Here is a 16,180-nt window from a genome sequence, read left to right as displayed (position 1 = left end):
TTTAGTTGACTTTATTTTGAATTGTGAAATCGATTACCGTATTTTTTGCACCATAACACTCACTTTTTTCCTCCTAGAAAGTAAGGGGAAATGTCTGTGTGTGTTATGGTTACAAAGCATGGATCCACATGGATCCTCAGGATTTTTGCATTGGGCTACTCCAAACTCACTGTCAGATCACATGTCTGTGGCCATAGCATGAACCACAAAAATCATATATCCACTATTTTGTTTAGAATACTTTTTTTCTTGTTTTCCTCCTCTAAAAACTATGTGCGTGTTATGGTCTGGTGCATGTTATAGAGCGAAAAATACGGTAATTGTTCATGGTAAAACCTTGCAGCCTAATCGTGAAGGGATGACAACAAACCATGTGTCTTTTCCCTACAGCCCTTCCTGCTCCCCGTGTCGCCATCCTTCGTGAAGAAGGGAGTAACGGGGACCGTGAAATGGTGGCAGCACTCCTCATGGGTGGCTTCCAGGTGAGCAGACCAATGTGAATTTAGTGAAGGCATCGCCCACAAGTGCTTTGAGATGAAGATCTCTAACCTAATAATGTCAGGAGAGCCCTGCAGGATCAGGCCCCAGGTCCAACTCCTCCAGCATTCTGTTCTCACAGCGGCCAAGCAGATGTACTCTCCCCTCCTGTGATGGCACTCAGAGGCATAAAATGATCTCTGGCACTGGAGGTGGATCTCGGCCATTGACAAGTGGAATAACTGTGTCTTAGTTCAGCTGAAGTGAAGGCACGAGTCAGGTGACTGTGCATAAGCAAGCTGCCAGCTAGCTCTGTGGAGGCTCTTTTTATTAGCACAATATGCAAAACCAGTCAAATACATTTTGGACTGTGACCTTTACACATTTTCCAATCCCAAGATCGAGGGGTGGTACAAGGTTCTTTTGGCACTGCGTCACTTTCCCCTTGCACAATGTTTAATCAAAAGAGACAAAGGTCACAGACAGGGCACAGCAGACTACTAAGAGAGCAAAAGGTTAGATAGAGGGCATGATGTTCAGACAGCTGAGGCCTGTCTGCAGGTGGAAGTGTGCTCCACACCTGGCGATCATTCCTTCATTCAGTGGTCGGCAAACTTAGGTCCCCCTGGGTCCTGGATCTGGCCCGTGCCGCAAAGCCAGAACCCGCCACGAAGCCGAGACTCCCGGCGATGGCGACGGGAGGAAGAGGCCGAGCAGCGGTGGTGGCGGCTCTGCCAATCAAACGCCATGCCTGGTTAACTCAGCGGCGTTTGATTGGCAGAGACGTCCTCATGCTGCCCTGAGGTAAACCAGGCGTGGTGTTTGATTGGCAGAGCCGCCGCCGCTTAGCCCTTTCCTCCCACCACCGCCTCCACCCTGGTGCTCCTGTGGGCCAGAGAGCGGAGTGGACGAGCTCGCTCTGCCTACTCATGTGAAGCAGTGGCAGTGGTGGCAGCCCCTGGGAAGGTAAACACAGTAGGTGGGGGTGGGAGGTGGGGAGGAGGGCTACTTGCCCCCCTTGCCTCTTCTTCCAGCCCCCCCCCATGACACTTATACAGTGGTGCCCTGCAAGACGAATGCCTCGCAAGACGAAAAACCTGCTAGACGAAAGGGTTTTCCGTTTTTCGATGCATTTCGCAAGATTAATTTCCCTATGGGCTTGCTTCGCAAGACGAAAACGTCTTGCGAGTCTTGCAATTTTTTTCGCTTTCCCCCCCTTTTTCTAAGCCGCTAAGCTTCTAATAGCCTTTTAGCCACTAAGCCGCTAAGCCTTTAATAGCCGCTAAGCCGCTAATAGCACTAATCCGCTAAGCCGCTAATAGGGTTGCTTCACAAGACGAAAAAACCGCTAGACGAAGAGACTCGCGGAACGGATTATTTTCGTCTTGCGAGGCACCACTGTACAGCCCGCCACAAGGTCTGAGGGACAGTGGACCGGCCTGCTCCTAAAAAAAATTGCCGACCCCTGTCTTATTTATTTATTACACTTAACATACCATATTTTCCTCTGAGGAGCTCAAGGTTTATATTCGTGGTTCGCCTCTTTCCCCATTTTATCCTCACAACAACCCTGTAAGGCAGGTTAGGCTGAGTGACCAAGCTGAGTGTGAGCTTCGTGGCTGAGTGAGGATTTGAACCCTGGTCTCCCAGCTCGTAGCCTGGCACTCTTAAGCACTATGCCACACTACATGGAGTAGGTTCGCTTAGATTAATAGACATAAGTCATTTCAGCGAGTCTCCTCTCGGTAGGACTTTAACATTGGATTTCACTGAAAATCTGAAGGAACAGGAACCTCATGCAAGGAGTTGGATCTCCTCCCCGCAATGTTTCTGTCACTTCGATCCCCTCCCTTCCTGAAAGGCCTCCTGTTTATTGTCTTCTCTCCGCCCTCACTTCAGGTCTGGGACCTCACCATGCAAGACTTGTGCTCGGGCGAGATGACGCTGGACTCCTTCCGTGGCCTGGTGTTTGTCGGAGGGTTCAGCTACGCAGATGTTTTGGGTTCTGCCAAAGGTCAGCCTGCCTCTTGCAAGGAACGGGGCCGTCCGCTTGCCTCGGGTCGAGGAGAAAGCTTCCACCCAATCTTGTGGCAAGGGATGGCGGCCTTGTTGCTGGGTTTTGGGCAGAGGGTTCCTACCTGCCTCACGCTCTTTAGGAGATGCTGTTGCCGCTGATGCCACGATAGCTGTGGGGTCTTTGGCGTGCGGTCCGGAAGGGCCTGCAAAATCCACACAATTCATCTCATTTTTTTGCTTGCAGGCTGGGCAGCTTCGGTGACCTATAACCGCAGGGCGCAGGCTCAGTTCCAGGCCTTCCATCGGCGCAGAGACACCTTCAGCCTGGGCATCTGCAATGGCTGCCAGCTGATGGCACTGCTAGGTTGGGTGGGGACCAAGAGCCCTGATGTGCAAGATGAAGGTAAGCGAGTTGGTAGTGGAGCCATAGCTGTCAACTTACAGATTTGAAAATAAGGGACCAGCAGCCTCAAAAATAAAGGATCAGCAGCCAAAATAAGGGATTTTCCAAGCACAGGTATGTTCAACTTCTGAGCCCCTCCGAGCCAAAGGCAGAAAGCCCAGCCAGCAGCCAAACGAAGCCTCAAGCGGTGGTTCCCACAGCGCAGCAACCCAGCAAAGGGCATGCAGCAAGGGAAACCACCATCACCTCTCCGCTGGGAAGCGCTGAGCAAAGGCGAGTCCCCAGGCAACGCGGCCAATTTGATCGGCACAAGGCATGCAAGCTCCACCCTCCCAGTTGTTCTTAGACTCCTTATTGGGTGACCAATGCAGCCAAGCAACACAGTTGGAGTCTCCCTCCACCCTGGCCAGCAGGGAGGGAGGGAGGGAGAGGAGCTGCTTCCTTTGAAACCCGGGAAATTTAAGGGACATCATCAATAAAGGACAGCAGCAGGACACGGCGCTGGGAAATGGGACTTTCCCGCCAAATAAGGGACGGTTGACAGCTATGAGTGGAACAGACTCCCTCGGAAGGTGGTGCCCTCTTCTTCACTGGGGGCTTTTATTCAGAGGCTGGATGGCCATCTGTTGGGGGCTTTTTAGTTGTGATTCCTGTTTTGCAGTGGGTTTGGGCTAGGGGACCCTTCATGATACCAGGACACTCAGAGTGAGGGTATGCTTCCTTTGCTCCCTGAATGCTGCTCTGGTCAGAGGTGGATTGAGGTAAGGTTACCAGACGTCCCTGTTTCCCGGGGACAGTCCCCCGATTTACAAATCAGTCCCCATACAAAATCCATTGAAATTGAAAAGTGTCCCTGGATTCATTGAAAAAAAATCTGGTAACCTTAGTTTGAGGATCCTGGGAAATATTGGCCTGCGAGCGCTCCAATTGGAGAACTGTCTTTACCAAAGGTGTCATGGGTTTTGAAGACACTCGAACTCGGGATGAAAGGGAGAAACGTGCTAGGAGGAAGGCACGCTTGGCAAACCCTCACTGTGATCAACTCCTGCCCGGAAACCTACAGTATGTCCCCACTGTGGAAGGATGTGTGGAGCCAGAATTGGCATCCACAGGCACCTACAGACTCACTTTTAAAACTGTGTTTGTGAAAGACGATTTTGCTCAGCTAGGAGTGATCACCAAAGAGAGGTTTGAGGATGTTGCAAGCGGTTCGGCCGCAACAGATGCCACACGACCTCAGGTTACATACACTTCAGATTACATACGCATCAGGTTACAGACTCCGCTAACCCAGAAATAGTGCTTCAGGTTAAGAACTTTGCTTCAGGGTGAGAACAGAAATTGTGCTCTGGCGGCGCGGCAGCAGCAGGAGGCCCCATTAGCTAAAGTGGTGCTTCAAGTTAAGAACAGTTTCAGGTTAAGTACGGACCTCCAAAACGAATTAAGTACTTAACCCGAGGTACCACTGTAATGCTGTAGAACAGAGCACAAAAGGAGAGGATGGTGCTGAATTCTAGCATTGCAGAGGGTGCCCCCTGAAATCTGAGAACTGCCACTGCTTTGGTGTTGGCATGGGTGACAAATCTTGGATTGTGACATTTCTGGTTACAATCCTAACCTTGTCTGCTCAGAAATAAGTGGTGGCCAGTGCCCGTTGGCAGACGGCAGAGAGGCAAACTCTGTGCAGCCAGCGCCAGTGGACAGGCAGAGCCAGCAAATTCTAGTTTTGACCACAGAGGAGGAGGGAGCTGAGAGCCAGGGGCGCCCCCTGGACTGTATGTAAATAAGGAGAGGGGCAAGTAGGGGCAGAATTTGTTTGGTTGGGCAACACCCTGTTTGCCCTAATGGACCAGGGAAGCGAGATTAGACCTGCAGCCTTAAATCTGTAAGAAATCAATCTTTTTTGCGTGCCCTTTGGAACTCCTTGCCTCATGATATAGGCAGGCAGCTTCACTGTACTCTTTTCCTTGCCTGCTAAAAACTTATTTGCTTTGGCAAGCCTCTCCAGGTATGTAGAACATTGACACATGTTTTAATGTTTTCAGCTTATTGCTCTTTTATTTTTTAAAAAATACTTCCTTCGGCTGTTTTTTACTGACAATGTCATTGTTTTATTTAAACCACGTTGAGGTTTGTTTGGGGTTTTTTTTACAACCAAGCAGTATGTAAATCATATGAAATTAAAAAAAAAGATATAAAAATTTTCTTGATCTTGGTTATTATTCCAGGTGGTGCCATCCAGCCAGATGTGCTGCTGAGTCCCAACAATTCTGGGCGCTTTGAGTCTCGTTTTGTGAGCGTTGGCATCGAGGAGAGTCCGGCGCTGATGTTGCGGGGCATGGCTGGTTCTACCCTGGGCATCTGGGTGGCACATGGAGAAGGTAATCCTTTTTTTAAAAAATTGAGTGCGGTGGGGAGAGGGTTAATAATTAGGTTTAGAAAAACCTTCCGTGCATGTACTGGAAATGGGGATAAAACACCAATGATTTCTGAAAAGCATAAAAAAAATTAAGGGGTTATACAGTAATATGTAAAATGACAAATTATATTTATTTTAGAGACAGGAATTAAACAAGCTTGAATGATAGATAAAATGTTTTTAGTTTTAACTGGCTATCTGTAATGTTTGAAGAAATGTATTCAGTATGTTGCACTTAGGGCTCCGGTGCACGCAACAGCGTTGACTTTTAATAACATAATTACAATAATTAATAAGCTTCAGTACTGGGAGCTGGATTTTTTAAACATTTCCATTTTTTAAGAGAACATAGAAGCATGCAAATATGAATAAACCAAGACATAAAGCTCAAAATGCAAGAAGCTAAACAATGCACACTCTTTATCAAGAGGAGCTATTGGGAATGGGGTTAAGAGAAAAGAAACCTTTTTTCAAGTCCAGTGATCCCTCTGACTTATGCTAACACCACTGCCAGACCTTCCGTGCGTGTGCATGTTCTCCTGGGGAAAATTCTATTCCAGTAAGAAATTCCCCCTGGTTTGTTTGTTTTTAGAATTCAACACAAAGCATTGAGAAACCTGCCTTGTCCGTGTGGCTTTGTGGCCCCATTTGCAAGTTCCTACTGGCCTGAGAGTAATCTAGGCTGGCCAGTGGAGAGAGGCTGCCGCATAAATATTGTGAGAGTCCACGACTCATCACTCACCTTTTCCCCCTTCCTCTTCCTGCAGGTCGGATGCGATTCCGCTCAGATGAAGTCCTGGCCCAGGTGCGCTCTGCTCGCTTGGCACCTCTCCGCTACGTGGATGACCAGGGTTTGCCAACTGAGGAGTACCCTATGAATCCCAATGGGTCTCCACTGGGCATTGCAGGCATTTGCTCTCCCGATGGGCGCCACTTGGCGATGATGCCTCACCCTGAGCGATGTGTCCTTTCCTGGCAGTGGCCTTGGATGCCCGCCTCCTGGCGCCAGTCTCTGAAGGTCTCCCCGTGGCTCCGCATGTTCCAGAACGCCTGCGAGTGGTGCTTGCGCTATCCCCAGGGCCAGCCTTGACCTTGCTTTCTGCTGCCTTTCTGAAAACTTTCTACACCCACTCACAAGCTAACACTGCACTATCATTTGCAAGCTGGACTAGACTAGATTAGACATGGTCCCTGTGCTGTGGATGCAAAACTTTCCAGTGCTGTTATCCTCATACATAGTCTAGGTCCCTAGCCCCCACACCCGCAACACACATTTGAATGAACTTAGGGAGGGGTCAAGGAAGAATGGATGTGCAGTCCCTCCAGTGGGCACAAGGGGGTGTCATTGTGCAATAATTAAGTTGGTTTGTACCAATCCAATTGTGGAACAACGTGGGACCAATGGAGTTTCTATATTGCCAATAAAAGCAAATTTGACTTTAGAAATATGCATCTGTGTGTCTGTGGCCTGTTGTTGTTTTCCATTGCGAACTAGGAAAGAAAATCCCAGATGTGGGTATGAGTGTACTGAATTGTTTCATTTACTTGAGTTAACTGCCCGGTGGTTCACAGCGTACATCTATTAATTTATTAGTTAATTACCGGTAAATAAATATATATTAAATTTAATGTTTAGTAAACCAAGGTATACAGGCTAACATGCCCTCTGCCATTTGAAACCAGCCTTCTAGCCACAGTTTCCCCATCCCCGCCCAAACAAAAGTCTTTCCCTCCGAAAGGATATTATCAAGGTTGGTGGAAAGTCAAGTGGCAAAGTAAAACTGTTGACTACAACTTCTTACTCCCAAAGGCAAAATACACGGGAAAATCTTTAATATAGGAAAAGACATAAATCCCAAATTATATATAAAAATAAAACACACACACATTTTAAAAAAACCAGTAATGCTGAAGAAGGGAAAATGCAATGTTACAGTGAGATGCATAGTAGCTGAAGTCGAAAGAGGCCATTTATTGGATGTGTTATAAGGCACTCCTTTGTTAAGAACATAAGAATAGCTGCGCTGGATCAGGAATAAGATTAACTAGTCTTAATATTCCATTTCCATTGTGGCCAGTCAGATGTAACAGGAAGGGCAGTAGAGCATCTTCCTTGCATGCAAGAAGTCCCAAGAAGTCAGTGTGGACAATACTGAGCTAGATGGTGGTCTGACTCTGTGTAATGTTTCCAGGCCACTCAGCAGCTCATGAGGAGGATGTGAAGGCAACAGTCCTCCAATGGTGTCTGTTGGCATTGGATCACAGATTTTTGAGGTTCTAGACAGGAATCTTGTTCTTCTCTCGTATTATTTGGTGTTCCTGTGCTCAGAAAGGAAAAAAAAAACCAAGCCTTTGAAGGACAAAAGCCCTCAATTTCATGCAGAGTTTCTGATCTCATAAACCAGATGTACATTGAGCAAAGACACTGAGATCCCAAGAAATCCAGTTAAAGTCATACACTGAAAGGCCTTGGACTAGTTGCTCCTCTGCAGATGCTTGACTGACTTCTTTGTGGGTTTTTTTTTTTTTTGAAAACAAGGAGCCACTAATGGAAGAGAGGGCCGGTGCAGGCAATTGAGGGTTGGACAAGCATGGATGAACGCCGTCCACCCAGGAGCAAAAGAGACAACTCAGCTATGAAGCTCACTGGGTGACCTTTCAGCCCTAACGTACCTCACAGGGTTATTTTAAGGATGAAATCAGGGAGAACCACTATAATCGTGGAGGAAAGATGGGATATAATTGAAATAAACACCAGTTCAAAATGCCTTGTAATTATATAAACAACTACCTGACATTCAGAAGACATCTTAAGGCAGCCCTGTTCAGGGAAGCTTTTAATGTGTGACATCTTAGTGCATTTTTGGTCTTTGTGGAAGCCACCCACCCAGATGGGCGAGGTACAAATTATTATTATTATTATTATTATTATTATTATTATTATTATCATCATCATCATCATCATCATCAAATACCTTAAGAGTTCTTTTTTTAAAAAAGGAGGAGTGAGATTGATGCTCTCCCCTAGAAGAACTAATATTGAGAGCAGGCCAGAAATAAAAATAAAACCATATTATAAACCCATTATTTCCCTAATCTGACTGAATCAGACCTCTGCTAGTGTACAGGAATCCCAGAAGATGCCTCATAGGCGATGGATGGAGGATCCAAGCGTGCTCAACTGATGCACCGTCGTCTGACTTTTATGCTACTAAAAATATTTGCAACTGCTAAGCACATTGAGTGTGTATATGTAGTTATGGAAACTTCCACAGGCAAGTGGCCGGTTAGCTCAGTTGGTTAGAGCGTGGTGCTAATAACGCCAAGGTCGCGGGTTCGATCCCCGTACGGGCCAGCTGTGATTTATCTTTTTTTAAAACCAAACGACAAAAAAAGGCTACCTTATGAACTTTCTCGTCATTTCACAGTAGGAAGTTGTACCCTCTGATGCAGTTCCAAAGGTAAGCACTAAAGTGGGGAGAGAGGGGATCGGCGCGTTGGGGTTCATCGTCCTAAAATTTAGAATACAGTAATGCATACAGATTATTGCTCTTTTTCTATTGCATGTTCTGTTTCTCCCAAGTCGCTTTGAGTTAGATCATATAATTCTGGCCAAACAACAGTGTCGCTCGTGCATTAATGTATACCACCTCCTTTAATTGCTGTGGAACGGGAAAAGCAGAAGGAAGTCGTTGTTTATAGCTTCTACACATACTTCTCAATCTTCGGTCCTCTTTTACTTTTTCAATCAATTTCAATTAAAAAAACACCGCTTTGGTTCCACTGGGGCTCGAACCCAGGACCTTCTGCGTGTAAAGCAGACGTGATAACCACTACACTATGGAACCCACGACAAGAAGAAAGGTGGTATTTTCCTACTTATAAGAAATCTTACTGTTTTTAAAAGGGATGATTGTAAAGTTGTAGCGGCTCACTTAGTAAACAGGCTTCCCAATTGATACCAAATGCTGTACATCGCAAAGAAATGACACACAACCTGAGAAGAAACACGCGGCTGTTTTGAGCAAAAGGAAGCACCCCGAAAGCTCCTACCGGAAGAGACGAGGTGGCCGAGTGGTTAAGGCGATGGACTGCTAATCCATTGTGCTCTGCACGCGTGGGTTCGAATCCCACCTTCGTCGACGCTAATTTTACCCTTTTTGCTATTTCTTTCATTTGTCTGTCATTCCCATTCTGAGCGCCCGCCCCAACTTTCTTTAACAAACCAACATAAAGGTTAGAGATGCTTTCCCGTGTGCTGATATGACTTTCCCCTCCCATAAATTTCGTTATTTGGACAGTGATGTCTACAAAATAGTGTTTATTTGCAGCCCAATATTAGAATTGGAGAACACACAAATGCACGGAAGCGGTGAATCTGGAGGCATGCTCTCTGCCTGAGATTTGTTCCTGATTTAAGCATCACGCAAATGTAGTTTTCAAACTCTTGCTTTGCTTTGCAAGTATTATTATTATTATTACCGCAATCCCTCGATTCCAAGGGAGCCCAGATCATAGCAAGTTAAAAAGATACAATCACGTGGAGATGGTGGGATTTAATAAAAGCAGCAACCATCACAATAGCAATAGATCGACATCTTCAACCGTGAATGTAAAAGGCAAAGCAAAGATGGGATTTTTACACAGGCAGAGCCAGCTAGACAGAAACGTCTCTTTAATGGAGAAACGGTAGAGAAATGACGTCCGGCAGCGCCCGTAGGTTACAGAAATCTAATAAACTGTGTGCACAAGCCTTTCACATTGACAGGCAATGTGATTGATAATTGACGTGCAACTGGGTGTTTGGCACTTGCAAAAGTAGAAACTCTTCAGAATATTAACGAGGGAGAAGTCAGCGATTAAATAAAAAGCATTTCCTTTAAACTGAAAGATGGAGAAACCCTGCCGCTGGGCGCACACACAAACGTCATGAGTTTGTAAGGCTGTCTAAAGGACCCTGCCTTCACAAGCAGAGTGGCGCAGCGGAAGCGTGCTGGGCCCATAACCCAGAGGTCGATGGATCGAAACCATCCTCTGCTAAAAGCATTTTTTACTTAAGAAAAAAATTGAATGAATTTAAGTTGTTGCAATTCACAGGCTTGTCTTCAAGCTTCAAAATCGTGTGTGGATTTATGAGTCATCGTCAAAGGCTATAAGGAATTAGCTAAACTCCCGTTCCCGTTTACCCTGCAGACCATCAATGCACTTCAAACGACCTTTTCCTCTTTCAGCCCTGCTTCGATTTTATTTCACATCGAAATGTCTGTGCTATTCTTATCAGCTCCGGAAAGTTGTGGCAGCCTAAAACTCTCCCGCTTCTTAGAAAGACCATCCTTAGCCTCCTCCTCACGAGTGACAATGAATGATGCTCTCCTCTCTTCTATGAAGACGAAAAAGTCCTCTGCACGTGACCAATGAACTTTTCCCATGTTTATTTACATGCATTGCAGCAGGGTAAAAAACTGATCCTGCTTCTTCAGCGATAACCCATCGCAAAGCATTTTAAACTATACAGCGCCACCGTGTGGGCGATAGGTTTCCTTCATTGCGATAGATTTCCCCTCCCCACGCTGGGGACTAAATGGCTGCCGCCTCCTCCTCCGCAGATTAAGGGGAAGGGAAACTGGGGAAAGAAAGACCGTTTTCACTGAAGGTGATTCCTGCTAACAAGTTGATTCATCAGCTGATCCTCACTGTTGTTACACATGGCTCACTAAACTTCTTAAACCAATGCGTTATAATGAAATACACTTTCTTCAACAAAGAAACCCACTTTCTTAAGTAGTCAGGATGGCCGAGCGGTCTAAGGCGCTGCGTTCAGGTCGCAGTCTCCTCTGGAGGCGTGGGTTCGAATCCCACTTCTGACAAGCTAGCTTTTCTTGGTCAGATTTCGCGGCCGATATACTGTTTTTCACCTGGCATTTCTGCCTGCGTTACATTGCCGTGCAAAACTCCGGATCACTTCATGAGAGCAATATGTCTGCTGCCCTCTAAAAGGAAAGAAATGCTGGCATTACAGCAGTCATAGTTTTTAAGCAGCCCATGAGTACTTTTGACATGCCTATGAAAAAGAGGCTGCTTTCAGCTTCAAATCTACATTGGGGTGGGGAAGTAAAGCCAGGAACTGCTTTAAAATTGCAACGTTTCTACCCCGAGCCAATGTTAGTTATGTAACCGATTATTTATCTTCCTGCAATTAAGCGGCTTATTGTGTGCAGAACATAAAAATGAAAAAAGTAGGGTGGTGGAACTTACTAGCTTAAGAGTTCCATGGCGACTTAAAACTTCTAAACGTAGTTTCAATGTAGTGGTTACTAAAGATCATTATAAAACTAGCAAACAATTATTTAAATTTTTGCAGATAAAGATTAAGAATCGAACAGATATTCGGCAGCGGCAAGAGGTAATTTAGCATCGTGCTAGCTCTTTTCCAAGACCACGTGGTGGCTCTTAAAAGAGCCTTTGTGGTGAAACAGGATTCGTGTTCTGGGGACGCGTGCGGGCGCTTCTCAGGCCCTCTCTCCGCGGATGCGCCTGGCGAGCTGGATGTCCTTGGGCATGATGGTGACGCGCTTGGCGTGGATGGCGCACAGGTTGGTGTCCTCGAACAGGCCCACCAGGTAAGCCTCGCTCGCCTCCTGCAGAGCCATCACGGCCGAGCTCTGGAAGCGCAGGTCCGTCTTGAAGTCCTGCGCGATCTCGCGCACCAGGCGCTGGAAAGGCAGCTTGCGGATCAGCAGCTCCGTCGACTTCTGGTAGCGGCGGATCTCGCGCAGCGCCACGGTGCCCGGCCGGTAGCGGTGAGGCTTCTTCACTCCGCCCGTGGCCGGCGCGCTCTTGCGGGCGGCTTTGGTCGCCAGCTGCTTGCGAGGCGCCTTCCCGCCAGTCGACTTGCGAGCCGTCTGCTTTGTACGGGCCATCTTCCTCTTCGCGCGGATAGAAGTTTCTTCGTCAGAAAGGAAAAAGAAATGAAGCCAAAGGGTCTTTGGACCGCCTTTTTATAGCCAGCGGCTGCGTCCTGATTGGCTGAATGAGGTCAGGGGACCGCTGCAGAATTTGAATTTCCCGGGCTCGGCATTGATTGGATAGACTTTGCAGCACCGCCCTTCGTCCTTCCGCTCCTTCCCAAGGTTTTATTTCCTAGATAGATGGAAATGCAATGCTATAAGAAATATAGGGATTAAAGTGGTTTATTCTGTTCATCCCCCCGCCCTCGGAAAACATAATAAAAGTAGGAAGAGTTTTCAACAAATGCCCACCTCATCGCAGCACTTAGCCGTAAAAATAGGTGATCTGTAGGACCCTGAATGTTAAACTACAGTGAATTTCAGTAGACTAAGCTTAATACTGGGCACTGCATAACATACATCGAAGACTGATTGGATGCCTTAATAAATTGGTTAAGGCTGCTGCATTGCTTTGCACGCTTTCTTGGGAGTAAACTGCACTGGGCTGAGCGAGACTTCTCCGTAGACATTCATAGGATCGGGCTCCATGTCTTTATTGCAGCTCGTCTGTAACCCTATACCCACTTTTCTGGGAGCAAAGTCCATTGAAATCGGACATTTCCTTCTAAAGACTAAGAATTCCTTTAGTCTTACTAAAGAAACTGAGTTGCCAGATAATGTAATTTCTGTTAACCAACGGAGAATTTGAAAGACGCGCCCTAACGTGTGATTGGCTACTCAAGGGCCCCCCGCCCTCAAAATCCCGCGGGGTTTTTCATTTGAAATTGCCGCCAAAACCGCAGCGGTTTTATGCTTTCAAACATGGATTTCACAATTGTGTTTTGTCTCGTAATTGTGCAATTCTATGCAGTTTCACAACATAAAATCTCCGAGTGTAATCGGGTTACTCACAGCGGAATGGGTTAGGTTTGCAACTACGCTCATGAAATTCGACCGTGAGTAGAAATATTCATTGAGGGGAGAATGTAAGTGGGAATCCTTCTCACAACAGCCTTCTAGTATCTTTCAAGAGTGATATGTGATGTAGCAGAAGCCTATATAGTTGCAACTTTTTTTCACTGCAAGAGTAGCACAGATCACATTATTTAAATTGTATCATGGATATTGGCCTTGAAACATTTTTCTACACCTGCTTAAGAAAACGAAGCACGGTTTCAAACGGCAACACTAAAAAAACCTAAAAGTTTCATATGATCAAAGCTCTTTATGAAATTGTGGGTGGCTCTTAAAAGAGCCTTTGTGGGTTTTTTTTTCTGCTGTAGTTCCGATTAAACGCGATCTATTTTCCTTTTGCCTTGTGGCTCTCGGTTTTCTTGGGCAACAGCACAGCCTGGATGTTGGGGAGAACGCCTCCTTGAGCAATGGTGACTTTGCCCAGGAGCTTGTTCAGCTCCTCGTCGTTGCGGATGGCGAGCTGCAAGTGGCGAGGGATGATCCTGGTCTTCTTGTTGTCCCGGGCAGCGTTGCCGGCCAACTCCAGGATCTCAGCAGTCAGGTACTCCAGCACAGCAGCCAAGTAGACGGGAGCTCCGGCTCCGACGCGCTCTGCGTAGTTCCCTTTGCGCAGAAGACGGTGCACACGACCCACGGGGAACTGGAGCCCGGCACGAGAAGAGCGAGTCTTGGCCTTGGCACGAGCCTTGCCTCCTTGCTTTCCACGTCCAGACATGATGCTAATTTCAAAAGAGTATAAAGCTCACGATTCCTACTAGAAAGAACACAAGCTGAGAAACAAATGCGCTCCTCGGCCTTTTATTCAGTCCTGCGGATTGTAAGTGCGCATTCCCATTGGTTAGCTTTCGAGTTTCACCCTATCTGTCCAATTGGAAGGCCGGTGCTGTTTGCTACCCAATAGGCAGACGGCATTTATGCCATCCAATAGAAATCAAAGTTTTAGAATTCTACTATTTGCATGTAACAATCGAATCCTCCAATAGGCGTCGCTGGTTTCTCAGCCAATGAGAATTCGAGTGTTTCAATCCTGCGATTAGCATGGAAGCCGTATAAATACAGGACGCTCAGCAACTGCCTTCATTTCTTCTCGAATTTCCGGTTGTTTCGCCTGAGGTTGAGTGATTACAGCATCATGCCTGAACCGGCCAAGTCCGCTCCCGCGGCCAAGAAGGGCTCCAAGAAGGCCGTCACCAAGACGCAGAAGAAGGGCGACAAGAAGCGCAAGAAGAGCCGCAAGGAGAGCTACTCCATCTACGTCTACAAGGTGCTCAAGCAGGTCCACCCGGACACGGGCATCTCGTCCAAGGCCATGAGCATCATGAACTCCTTCGTCAACGACATCTTCGAGCGCATCGCGGCCGAGGCTTCCCGCCTGGCGCACTACAACAAGCGCTCCACCATCACCTCCCGGGAGATCCAGACCGCCGTCCGACTCCTGCTGCCCGGAGAGCTCGCCAAGCACGCCGTCTCCGAGGGCACCAAGGCCGTCACCAAGTACACCAGCTCCAAGTGAATTTCGCCTCCTCACATACCCAAAGGCTCTTTTAAGAGCCACCCACTTTTTCAGAAAAAGAGCTGTTGCGACTACGTATTTTTTAAATTTATTTTTTAATTTCCGTTTTGCATTTCTAAACTGCAGGGTAGTTTACAATATAGTAGGGTAACCAGCAATGCTCCGCCCCAAGCTTTAAAGGCCATAGATTGCTTCATTAGTCAAAGGGCTGAAAAAACAGGTCTGTTTTTGCCTGCAGCCTAAACAAGATAAGTAACAAAGGTGGCGGGCGAGCCTGAGGGCAGCATTGAACAAAGATGGGAGTTACTACTATGGGAGTATTGAAACGTATCCTTATAGTACGAAGACTTTAAGGAGTGTTGTGCCACAGTTCCTTGGCTAATATCTTAAAAGGAGTTTTAAGAGTGAGAGTCGAGACTTGGTCCCTCTCATTTAAAAAAAAAATGAGCTGATTTCTAAATTCCTCCTTATAAATTTATAGCTTAGGCTATGTTGCAACTTCAACGAATTTAATGTTGCAGTTAATATACTACAGACCCTTCTTATTTGGCTATATTAATGGCAGATAAGGGTATCTACTTCACTTCCGCATCAGTGACAGTCTCTAAATCCAAGTTGCCGGGGAGCAGCCTAAGACAGCGTTTAACATGCATTTTGTCTCTTTAACCATGGTTGCAGTAAATTGCCAACCCTAGAAAGAAGCATTAGGGCCAGTTTATTTGACAACCCAGTAAATTAGGCTTGGTTAGAGACGTTTGTGCCTTATGACATAGTCATATCCGCTTTTAAAAATTCGTATCCTTCCTTTTCTCTTTCATCCTTTCATTTGATGAGATTTCAATGTCACACTTCCGTGTTACGGAAAAGCGCTGCAGTGATAAATTCACATATGGATAGCTCTATTCTCCAGAGACGTTTACAAGGAGTACAGAGTTACAGCAACACGTGACGGTTGCAGATTAATTCCTTCTAGTTTGGGTCTGCCCCAGATTGCCCCCAAATTGAGTAGCCCTGGTCTTGTTTCACACAAAAAACACGTTGTTGTGTGGTCTGCCATGCTATCTTGATTAACAAGGTTGCTAGAGACCTTACTTGTGGGAGGGAGCACGATTATTAGGTTCTTTGCACACCGTAACTGGAGTGTTTTATTTTTCCGTGAAAGAACTCGAGGCAATTTCAGTAAATATTCCTGGTATCGCTGCTGAAAGGCGTCCAATTTCCTTGTTCCTTGTTCCTTGTCTTCTGGCGCCGCCTTGTGATGTGATTTATAAAAACAATGCGCAGGATGTAGAGCGTTTCCACATGGAAAGAATGAGCAACATGCAGCTGGCCGGTTAGCTCAGTTGGTTAGAGCGTGGTGCTAATAACGCCAAGGTCGCGGGTTCGATCCCCGTACGGGCCACAACATTGTATTTTATGTGTGTGAAGCG

At 46.6% G+C, this 16,180-nt stretch overlaps 2 protein-coding genes and 1 pseudogene across 4 annotated transcripts in view; 1 reads left to right on the top strand and 2 right to left on the bottom strand.

Moving 5' to 3' along the window:
- PFAS (phosphoribosylformylglycinamidine synthase) overlaps nucleotides 1-14,824 on the top strand; it is a 45,753-nt gene extending 30,929 nt beyond the window's left edge. Inside the window, exons 25-30 of one of the 2 annotated variants that reach the window (XM_081885216.1) lie at nucleotides 391-482; nucleotides 2,377-2,491; nucleotides 2,738-2,896; nucleotides 5,125-5,277; nucleotides 6,083-6,293; nucleotides 14,366-14,824. In XM_081885216.1, the coding sequence (XP_081741342.1) occupies nucleotides 391-482; nucleotides 2,377-2,491; nucleotides 2,738-2,896; nucleotides 5,125-5,277; nucleotides 6,083-6,293; nucleotides 14,366-14,750 (1,115 nt within the window). In that variant the 3' untranslated portion in view covers nucleotides 14,751-14,824. Of the gene's footprint in view, nucleotides 1-390; nucleotides 483-2,376; nucleotides 2,492-2,737; nucleotides 2,897-5,124; nucleotides 5,278-6,082; nucleotides 6,764-14,365 lie in introns of those variants that run through there. The other variant, XM_081885215.1, reaches the window with a different exon arrangement.
- LOC309355667 (histone H3.2) lies at nucleotides 11,714-12,235 on the bottom strand (the record flags this gene model as incomplete). The annotated part of the gene is made up of 1 exon (XM_081886655.1): nucleotides 11,714-12,235. The coding sequence occupies one exon, from the start codon at nucleotides 12,233-12,235 to the stop codon at nucleotides 11,825-11,827; it is 411 nt and encodes a 136-aa protein (XP_081742781.1). The 3' UTR covers nucleotides 11,714-11,824.
- Nucleotides 13,474-14,109, bottom strand: LOC309355400 (histone H2A type 2-C pseudogene; annotated as a pseudogene). Its single transcript has one exon. The product of its transcript is annotated as a histone H2A type 2-C pseudogene (transcript).
- Nucleotides 14,825-16,180: the final 1,356 nt, after the last annotated feature.

This window comes from Podarcis melisellensis, assembly GCF_964234715.1.
Source record: "Podarcis melisellensis genome assembly, chromosome: 13".
In the NCBI taxonomy this organism is placed as follows: Eukaryota; Metazoa; Chordata; class Lepidosauria; order Squamata; family Lacertidae; genus Podarcis; species Podarcis melisellensis.
Note: the sequence above shows the minus strand (reverse complement) of the source record. Positions and strands in the feature narration are given on the sequence as shown.